Source organism: Herpailurus yagouaroundi, unplaced genomic scaffold (assembly GCF_014898765.1).
Source record: "Herpailurus yagouaroundi ecotype Mexico unplaced genomic scaffold, PumYag 139, whole genome shotgun sequence".
NCBI classification, from domain to species: Eukaryota; Metazoa; Chordata; class Mammalia; order Carnivora; family Felidae; genus Herpailurus; species Herpailurus yagouaroundi.
In genome coordinates this window covers 47,168,488-47,179,874 of record NW_024412394.1, presented here as the reverse complement: position 1 = coordinate 47,179,874, position 11,387 = coordinate 47,168,488, and the positions used below count along the sequence as shown (strand labels likewise).

Below are 11,387 nucleotides of genomic sequence, written 5' to 3'. Positions count from 1 at the left end.
ACCCCCGCATTTCTCCTCCTTATCCTTGCCCTCCTCTAGGCTGGTTACTCTGGTTATTGGTTTGTCTAAACAGACATATTTAATCCTTTCTCTTGATACATGTTCTATACCTCCTTCTTTACATTCCTTTCTCTTGTTCTGGAATAATCAAACCATATAGTGTCTCTGTTGGGTAACTTTATCTTCGTTTTGTTTTCCCCACCTCCGTCTTTATTTTCCTTTCTCTCTCTCTGGATTAAGCCTTTTAGTCCCTGCCTAAACAACGTTTATTCCCTCCTCCCCCACCCCCCCACACCTCCCCCAGCATTTCTTTCTTTGTATGTGCTCTTCCATCAGCACTGCCTCCACCCTCTTCTTTACTTATAGTCTGTGTTTTTGGTTTTTTGTTTTCAGTTTTTTGTGTTTGTTTGTTTTATTTCTTTGTGTGTTTCTATCTCCTATTTGTCTGTTTGTATTCCTTCATAGGGCTACTCCAAGTAACAAATCAAAGCACACCTGGTGGAGGGTCCGATATACCACTATGAGCAGGGTAATAAAAAAACCAAAGTCACAACAACAGAGAGCAAATAACAATCTCCAAAAACAAAAACAAAAAACAAAAAACACCTCCTGAAGGGCCAGGCCCTGGAAAGTATATGACCCCCCCCTTTGATATAGCAGGGCTCGCAATGCAGAGCACACAACAAGCTTTTATGCGTAAGGGACAGAAAACTAGCCAAAATGATGACATAGAAGAATTCTCCTCAAAAGATATTCCAGGAAGTAGCGACAGCTAACAAATTGATCAAAACCAATTTAAGCAATATAACTGAACAAGAATTTAGAATAATAGTTATAAACTTAATTGCTGGGCTTGAAAAAAGCATGGAGGACAGCAGAGAATCTATTGCTGCAGAGATCAAGGGACTAAAATATAGTCATGATGTGTTAAAAAATGCTATAAATTAGGTGCAAAACAAAAATAGAGGCAGCCACAGCGAGGAATGAAGAGGCAGAGGGGAGAATAGGTGAATTAGAAGGTATAAATATAGAAAAAGAGGAAGCTGAGAAAAAGATAAAAAAAACTAGGAGTACGAGGGGAGAATTAGAGAACAAGGTGATGCAATTAAAACAGAACAACATCCGTATCATAGGAATTCCAGAAGAAAGAGAGAGAGAGAAAGGGGCTGAAGGTGTACTTGAACAAATCATAGCTGAGAACTTCCCCAATCTGGGGAAGGAAACAGGCATTGAAATCCAAGAAGCATAGAGAACTCCTTTCAGACGTAACTTGAATCCATCTTCTGTACGACATAGTGAAACTGGCAAAATACAAGGATAAAGAGAGAATTCTGAAAGCAGCTAGGGATAAACAGGACTTAACATACAAAGGTAGACACATAAGGGTAGTAGCAGACCTATCTACTGAAACTTGGCATGCCAGAAAGGAATGGCAGGAAATCTTCAACGTGATGAACAGGAAAATTATGCAGCCGAGAATCCTTTATCCAGCAACCCTGTCACTGAGAATAGAGGGAGAGATAAAGATTTTCCAAAACAAACAAAAACTGAAGGAATTCATCACCACTAAACCAGCCCTACAAGAGATCCTAAGGGGGATTCTCTGAGTGAAATGTTGCAAGGACCACAAAGTACCAGAGACATCACTACAAGCATGAAATCTACAGATAACACAACAACTCTAAACCCGTATCTTTTAATAACAACACTGAATGTAAATGGACTAAGTGCTCCGATCAAAAGACATAGGGTATCAGAATGGATAAAAAAAACCAAGACCCATCTATTTGCTGTCTAAAGAGACTCATTTTAGACCCGAGGACACCTTCAGATTGAAAGTGAGGGGATGGAGAACTACCTATCATGCAACTGGAAGTCAAAAGAAAGCTGGAGGAGCCATACTTACATCACACAAACTAGACTTTAAATTAAAGGCCATAACAAGAGATGAAGAAGGGCATTATATAATAATTACACGGTCTATCCATCAGGAAGAGCTAACAATTATAAATGCCTATGCACCAAATTCAAGAGCACCCGACTGTATAAAACAATTAATCACAAACATAAGCAACCTTATTGATAAGAATGTGGTAATTGCAGGGGACTTTAATACTCCACTGACAACAATGGATAGATCATCTAGACAGAGAATCAGTAAAGAAACAATGGCCCTGAATGATCCACTGGACCAGATGGACTTGACAGATATATTTAGAACTCTGCATCCCAAAGCTATACTTTCTTCTCGAGTGCACATGGAACATCCTCCAAGATAGATCACATACTGGGTCACAAAACAGCCCTCAATAGATATAAAAGAATTGAGATCATACCATGCACACTTTTACATCTCAATGCTATGAAACTTGAAATTAACCACAGGAATAAGTCTAGAAAACCTCCAAAAGCATGGAGGTTAAAGAACACCCTACTAAAAAACGAATGGGTCCACCAGGCCATTACATAAGAAATTTAAAAATATATGGAAACAAATGAAAATGAAAATACAACAATCCAAACACTTTGGGATGCAGCAAAGGCAGTCCTAAGAGGAAAATACATTGCAATCCAGGCCTATCTCAAGAAACAAGAAAAATCCCCAATACGAAATCTAATAGCACACCTAAAGGAACTCAAAGCAGAACAGGAAAGACACCCCAAACCCAGAAGAGGAAGAGAAATAATAAAGACCAGAGCAGAAAGAAACAATATAGAATCAAAAAAAACCAACAACAACAGTAGAACAGATCAATGAAACCAACAGTTGGTTTTTTTGAAAAAATAAACAAATCGATAAACCTCTAGCCAGGCTTCTCAAAAAGAAAAGAGAGAGGACCCAAATAGATAAGAGCACAAGTGAAAATGGATTTATTACAACCAATCCCTCAGAAATACAAGCAATTAGCAGGGAATACTATGAAAAATTATTAACACCCACACACTACCAAAACTCAAAAGGGAAGAAACAAAAAATTTGAACAGACCCATAACTAACTAGTGAAGAAATCAAATCAGGTATCAAAAATCTCCCAGCAAATAAGAGTCTGGACCAGATGGCTTCCCTGAGGAATTCTAGCAGACATTTAAAGCAGAGTTAATACCTATCCTTCTCAAGCTATTCCAAAAAAACAGAACGGGAAGGAAAACTTCCAGACTCATCTATGAAGCCGGCATTACTTTGATTCCCAAACCAGACAGAGACTCAGCAAAAAAAGGCAACTATCCCAGGCCAATATCCCTGATGAATATAGACGCAAAAATTCTCAACCAGATACTAGCAAATCTAATTCAACAGCATATAAAAAATAATTATTCACCATGATCAAGTGGGATTCTTTCCTGAGCTGCAGGGCTGGTTCAATATTCGCAAATCAATCAGTGTGATACATCACATTCATAAAAGAAAAAATAACAACCATATGATCCTGTCAATAGATGCAGAAAAAGCATTTGACAAAATATAGCATCCTTTCTTAATAAAAGCCCTCAAGAAAGTCGGGATAGAAGGAACATACTTAAACATCATAAAAGCCATTTATGAAAAGCCCACAGCTAATATCATCCTCAATAAGGAAAAACTGAGAGCTTTCCCCCTGAGATCAGGAACACGACAGGGATGTCCTCTCACACCACTGTTGTTTAACATAGTGTTGGAAGTCCTAGCATCAGCAATCAGACAACAAAATGAAATAAAAGGCATCAAAATTGGCAAAGATGAAGTCAAACTTTCACTTTTCACAAACGACATGACACTCTACATGGAAAACCTGACAGACTCTGTGAGAACTGATACATGAATTCAGCAAAGCCACAGGATACAAAATTAATGTACAGAAATCGGTTGCATTTTTATACACCAATAATGAAGCAACAGAAAGACAAATAAAGAAATTGATCCCATTCACATTTGCACCAAGAACCATAAAATACCTAGGAATAAACCTAACCAAAATATAAAAGATCTGTATGCTAAACTCTAGAAAGCTTATGAAGGAAACTGAAGAAGACACAAAGAAATGGAAAAACATTCCAGGCTCATGGATTGGAAGAATAAATATTGTTAAAATGTCACTACTACACAAAGCAACCTACACATTTAGTGCAATCCCAATCAAAATTGCACCAGCATTCTTCCCAAAGCTAGAACAAGCAATCCTAAAATTTGTATGGAACTACAAAAGATCCTGAATAGTCAAAGTAATACTGAAGAAGAAAACCAAAGCGGGAGGCATCACAATCCCAGACTTTAGCCTGTACTGCAAAGCTGTAATCACCAAGACAGTATGGTATAGGCACAAAAACCTGCACATAGACCAATGGAATAGAACAGAGACCCCAGATTTGGACCCACAAACTCAAAATGGATGAAGGACCTAATGTCAGACAGGAAAACATCAAACCCTACAGGAGAAAGCAGGAAAAACCTCTTTGACCTCAGCCACAGCAATTTCTTACCTGACACATCTTCAAAGGCAAGGGAATTAAAAAGTATTGGGACCTCATCAAGATAAAAAGCTTCTGCATTGCAAAGGAAACAATCAACAAAACTAAAAGGCAACCGACAGAATGGGAAAAGAGACTTGCAAATGACATATCAGACAAAGGGCTAGTATCCAAAATCTATAAAGAACTCACCAAACTCCACACCTGAAAAACAAATAATCAGTGAAGAAATGGGCAGACGACATGAATAAACACTTCTCTAAAGAAGACATCCAGATGGCCAATAGGCACATGAAAAGATGCTCAACGTCACTCCTTGTCAGGGAAATACAAATCAAAACCACAATGAGATACCACCTTACACTGGTCAGAGTGGCTACAATGAACCAATCAGGAGTTACAGATGCTGGAGAACATGTGGAGAAACAAAAACCCTCTTGCACTGTTAGTGGGAATGCAAACTGGTGCAGCCGCTCTGGAAAACAGTGTGGAGGTTCCTCAAAAAATTAAAAATAGACCTACCCTATGACCCAGCAATAGCACTGCTAGGAATTTACCCAAGGGATACAGGAGTGCTGATGCATAGGGGCACTTGTACCCCAATGTTCACAGCAGCACTTTCAACAGTAGCAAAATTATGGGAAGAACCTAAATGTCCATCAACTGACAAATGGATAAAGAAGCTGTGGTTTATGTATACAATGGAATACTACTTGGCAATGATAAAGAATGGAATCTGGCCATTTGCAGCAATGTGGATGAAACTGGAGGATATTATGCTAAGTGAAATAAGTCAGTCAGAGAGAGATCCATATATTTTCACTCCTATGTGGATCCTGAGAAACTTAACAGAAGACCACAGGGGAGAGGAAGGGGGGAAAAAAGTTAGAGAGAGGGAGGGAGGGACAAACCATAAGAGATTTTTAAATACTGAGGACAAACTGAGGGTTGATGGGGGGTGGGGGAGAGGGGAAAGTGGGTGATGGGCATTGAGTAGGGCATTTGTTGGGATGAGCACTAGGTGTTGTATGGAAACCAATTTGACAATAAATTATATTTAATATAAAAAAAAGCATTACTGTAGAGACAATACTAAATGAACAAACAGCCAAACTTGTCTGTAAAGTTCAGACCAAATTGAAGTTTTGAAGTATTTATATAAACTCTATAAAGTTATTGCATTTTATCATAGGGTAAAGACTGGGAAAGAGGAGGAAGCTTTTAACTTCTTTTAATAATTTTTTTACATTTAAACAGTAGTTCCAGGTTTCTTTCCTTTTCCTGTCATTCTCCCAAATTTTCAAGTCAGAATTTGTAACATGTTGTCTAATTTTTACATTAACTTTATTTTCATAATATGAGAGAAATTTTATCAGGATTTATTTTTTTCTCACTTTTTCTTCTCTGAAGATTCTTCAAGTTACAAACTTTTAATTATTTCTAATATAATTCTTTCACATTCTCCCAATGTCCTGAAGTTTTTATCCTTTCTCCCAAATGATAAAATATTGCTTCTAATCTCTTCCCACAAATATTTTCTGATATTCTAAGTTTCTCCATTACAGTAAGATAAAACACTAATATCCAACTTGTGTTTTTTGACAAACTACGTAACATCCTATTTGCCTTTGATCTACCTTTTAAGTTATCAATTTTAATATATATACAAATAAATGACAGCGTGAAGAGTATCCAGAAAATCTTTTACTTCTTTGCAAATTTCACATCATTCAATCAAAAAGACAAATGTAAAGTTATTGGGTTTTTCATTTGCTGCAACTCTTAACACTTCAATTCATTCTTAGTGACCTGGAGTCTGTATTTTATTCATCTTTTTCATATTCCAAACTGTTTCAGGTGAATTGATAAAAGCCAGTTGTCCTTTCAAGATCTAGAACCAACTTTCAACATTTTCACTGGATATCTTTCCCAAATAGCTATGTTTTAGTTTCATTATCAAGTGTCTAACCACATATTGCTGAACAAGCTAAAGAAGCAATCACAGAGCCTTTCATTTCACTTTGGAATTATCAGTCTGTGACTTCCTCAGTTGAAATAATTCTTCTTTATCTTTCACTTTTTTACCATTCTAAGAAATTAACATTTTTTTAAATCTTTTTTTTTTAACGTTTATTTATTTTTGAGACAGAGACAGAGCATGAACGGGGGAGGGTCAGAGAGAGGGAGACATAGAATCTGAAACAGGCTCCAGGCTCTGAGCTGTCAGCACAGAGCCCGACGCGGGGCTCGAACTCATGGACCGTGAGATCATGACCTGAGCCGAAGTCGGCCGCTTAACCGACTGAGCCACCCAGGCGCCCCTAAGAAATTAACATTTTTACAGATGCTCTCTTAAAAGCAATTTCTTTGTTCCAAGAAATAAAATATTTTCTTGTTATGAATAGCAGGTATTTCATTTCTATCAACGTGTTCTGAATAAGCACATGAAAATTTGCAAACATATTTCTCCACAAAAATTACATTCACTTAAAAACCCAGTAATTTCAAATGGATTTAGTTTCATATTCTATATATTTTTTTGCCAGTGCTTTTCCACTTAGAAACTGTGTGCTTTAAATGATTCTCTTTCACTGCCAAATTCTTGTTATCCATATAATGTCAAAGGCCAACTACCAAAACTATGCATGTCATAATTCTTTTTCTTAGTTATCCCTGGTCTTGAATACTCTGCAAGTATAGGTTCATAAAAGAGCCTCTCTTGTGAGACTTTACATTATGCTAGTGATAGACACAGCAACTAATTATTGATGACGATGTTGAGCAAGTACAGAATTTGGTTTTCCAAACTGTTGTTATTTCAACACCATTATTTGACTTGTCTGGTGAATTCTTAGAAATTTTTGTACTTTGGGGTGCCTGAGTGACTCAGTCAGTTAAGTGTCTGACTTCAGCTCGGGTCATGATCTCACGATGGACTCTGTTCTGACAGGTCGGAGCCTGGAGCCTGCTTCAGATTCTGTCTCTCTCTCTTCTCTCTCTCTCTCTGTCCCTTCCCCGTTTGCTTGCTCACTCTCTCTCTCTCTAAAATAAATAAACATTTTTTAAAAAATGTTTAAGAAATTTTTGTGCTGTTATGTATGTAATTTCAAAAAAAAAAAAAAAAGCTTCCACAAAACAAACTACAACTGACCATACCCATAACATTGAAGAGCTGAAGAATAAGAAAATACTACACACCAAATACAAAGCTGGAAAAGCATCAAAATAAAACAAAGTCTATACAGGTGGGTTAGCACAAAATAGCTCAGTGGCTGAGTTACACCAAACCCTCACTGCTTTTTTTGCACACTGGTTTTTAAAAATTCCTGACAGTTACAAAACAACTGAATCATGATTTGACCTTATAGTTCAAAATGGCTGATGTCACGCTTGACAGTCCTGTTTCATTCTTGAGCCACAATTGATTCTCCCCATGGAATTTGGGGAATAAAAAGAAGAGATGGGTTGCCTTATAACCTTCTTCTTCCAATACCCCTACATTTATCTTGAAAGAAGACAAGCCTTAAGATTTTATTAAACTCTTGGGTTGCTGTGTATAAGTTGCTGCGGGGTTTTAGATACAGGTTTTTGCATTTGGAACATTGCCTTTTAAAGGTACAACCAGGCCTCTTATTTATCTGACATTTTCCAGAATGAAGAATCCCCTAAACGAAGCCAAATCTCCATAAAAATAAATCTTGTTAAGTACAAAACTGTGAAAGGTCTGAGATTTTACCCTACTCACAACCTAACAAGTTAAGCTCCCACAGTATCTCAGCCCACAAAATAGATCTTAAACTCAAAATATATTAAAGCTTGCCACCATGTGGCCTCAAGTTAATTTTCTGTTCTTTTCTCCCTCCCCAAATCATATTTAGAGTATTTTTTTCACATGATTATGTGTAATCATGTGTGTGTTTACTGGTTTATTTTCTCTCTCTTCCACTAAGCCTAAGCTCCAAGCAAGGAGAAACCATATCTATTTCATTTATACTTGTATATCCAACACTTTTTATAAAACCATAACACGGAAATCAATAAATATCTGTTAAGTGAAATTTAAAAGTATTTATATGAAATTTGTTTCTACCTAAAAGCTTACACACATGCTATTCCTCACTGGTGCCCCACTCTCACCAACTCACACCTTGAAACCTGTATGAATTCTCACCTGCCACATGACCCAAAAGGGCCACATCTCATAAATCTTTCCCCAATGCAATTTCCTACCAGATTTTACTTAATTCTCACAACCCTGTATTATTTTCTGCAATTAAAAAATAAAGAAACTAAAACTTAGAGAGGTTAAGATATGTGTGCAAAATCATAATCCCAGTGAGTCTAGGTTTAAAGTTATGTGTCACTCCAAAGGCCCTATTCCTAACCCTCTCTTATGCTGCATCCTTAGCTAAAAACGATTCTCATACAATGATACTGATTCAAATCAAAGCCCAGTGCTGCCACATATTAACAGTGTAATATTGAGGAACCTCAGATGCTATGTAGGTAAAATAGGGGTACAGTACTTACCTAAAAAATGTATACAGATTAGATGATTTATATGAAAAGCACTTAACACAGGAAACACAAGAAACATTAACTATTACTATCATTATATGCCTCTAAAACAGACAACAGTAATTTTTTGTGAAGGCCAAGTGGTAAATAGTTTAGGCTTTGCGAGCCACAGTCTCTGCTACAACAAAGAGGCAGCAAACTAGATTTGGCCCAAGGATCAAAATTTGCCAACCCCTGGTTTAGAGCAGGGTCTTTCGACCTGCACTGCTGATATTTGGGGCTGGACGATACTGTTGTGGAGGGCTGTGCTATGCATTGTAGGAGGTCTAGCAGCATCCTTGGCCCCCACCCAGCAGATGCCAGTAGCATCACCCAAGTGGGCCCAACCAAAAAAAGATCTCCTGCAGAGCAAAACTGCCCCAGGTTGAGAAACACTACTCGTGAAAATTAATAATTTAACACACTAAAAAGTATTTATACTCACTTAGCTAAAATTCCCACACTTAGCAATAACTTTATAACTTCTGTGATACACACGGCTGTGGTTGAAAAGTAGAGTTCTCTGTCTGATGTCCTTGTGTATCTTAAAGCTATCGTATAAGCTGCAGCCACCAGGGTCATCACTGCCAAGCAGTATAACTTGAATAATAAACTGACATTTTCTGTAAAATACATACAACAAAGATATTATTTAGTAGACAATATTATATTTATAAAAGTCAATGTTATAACTCAAAATGCTTTCCAATTTCAAGCACAAAATACTTTTTAAAACCCATGACATTTGAACATTTCAAAACAATACATTTCAATTACATGAACACAAACATACATACATACATACACAAAACACAGCTGACTTTAAATATTAACCACTTAGGCAAGGCTTTTGTTCCTGCAAGATTATGCAGCACACTGACACAGTTTCGGATATCCTAAATTAAATATTTAATATAGAAATATAATGTTAGTGTTCTACATTTTTAGTGGGCATATAAGACTTAGCCTAAGACACAACAAATATTTATTGGCAATAAGCCTAAATCTGTACATTGTTGGAACTATTTCAGATGATTTGAGTTCTGTAATTGTGAAGTTTTGCTCATCATTAATCTTGCTGTCCCTATTCTATGTCATCAGAACAATTTTACTTTCTCCCCTTATTTCCTGTGTTACTACAAAAAGACTCTTAAGGTTGGACTTATTTGAAAAGGGAGAATACATATAAGAGAATGATATGCACTTACAGACAATGCCATGGGCAGGGCTTGAATGATAAACGTGGGTTCCCCAACCAGGAAAATAATTTAGCACCCATGCAGAAAGATATGCTTTAAGTATTTGTTTAACATTTACTCAGAGGTGAAGCCAAATGCTCTTTGGGAGAAGGGTGGATTAGGAATCTGGGAGTCACCCAACCTGTCCTAGCTACTGCTCTGAGGTCCAGAAATTCAACTCTGCTCCTAACGTACACATCCCACTCAGCAAAACAAAGTGCTTCGGGGTTAATCAGAATCACTCATGAAATGGCAATTAGTCATCAAACATTATTACCCTAATTGCCATCCCTGAGGGAAAAGCGGTGGGGCTCACCCTCCACCCCAAATTATCAAGTGTTCCTTCTAACCACACACAACATTCTCCAGGGAAGGAACTCTTAACTACTGCTTTCTCCATCTCGTTACGTTTCAGCGCTGTTCTAATGCCCCAGTGATGTTTTCAGTGGCTGTCACAGGGACCAGCCGCAGCTTGGGCTCCGCGCCGGAGCATGCCCTTAAGCCTCTGAGCATCCGTAGGGCAGAAGGCGCAGAAGAGACCGCAGCCGCGACGACCCCGCCGGAACGGAGCACAGTCCTGCCTCCCACGGGGTGATGCGGGTCCAGCCCGGGACCTGCGTTCCGGCCCCTCTCCGGGTCCGCCGCAGCCCGGGCCTGTCCGAATTCGGTTCCCACCCACTGCAAGCTCGTCGAAGCAGGCACGGTCTCCGGCCGCCGAACGGCCCCGCGCGGAATCCGCCTCTGGGAAGGCAGCCGCAGTAGGAGGCTGGCTGCCCGGCGCTGCCTTGACAGGCGGCGGCGCGAGCTCGCGCCAGGGAGCGGCTCCAAACAAACTCCGGACGCCCGACGCCTCAGCCTTGCCCCGAAGCCCCGCGGGCGCGGACAGAAGCTGACACTCCCGCGCCACCGCCCCCCGCAGGTTCCCCCGTTCCAGCGGCCCCCGGCCTCACCTCTTGGGGCAGCCATGGTTCCCCGACAGCCCCGCGCGGAACTGACGCACGCCCCCTCCAAGCGCCCTCCTCGGGACACCGGAGACCGCCTCCTGTGGTCATAGAGACGAAAACCGCTCGGCCTAGAGCGCCTCGTCAGCCGACCATCTGCCAACTTCCTGCCCAGCCTGGAGCCAAGATTAGGCTCCGCAATCCG

The 11,387-nt window shown here is 39.3% G+C and overlaps 1 protein-coding gene across 2 annotated transcripts in view; it reads right to left on the bottom strand.

Annotated features, from left to right (window-relative positions):
- Positions 1-11,387, bottom strand: part of SLC35A1 (solute carrier family 35 member A1) — a 33,695-nt gene extending 22,308 nt beyond the window's left edge. Inside the window, exons 1-2 of one of the 2 annotated variants that reach the window (XM_040474133.1) lie at positions 11,192-11,387; positions 9,449-9,626 (exon numbers count right to left, since the gene is read on the bottom strand). In XM_040474133.1, coding sequence (XP_040330067.1) covers positions 9,449-9,626; positions 11,192-11,207 — 194 coding nt within the window. In that variant the 5' untranslated portion in view covers positions 11,208-11,387. Of the gene's footprint in view, positions 1-9,448; positions 9,627-11,191 lie in introns of those variants that run through there. The other variant, XM_040474135.1, reaches the window with a different exon arrangement.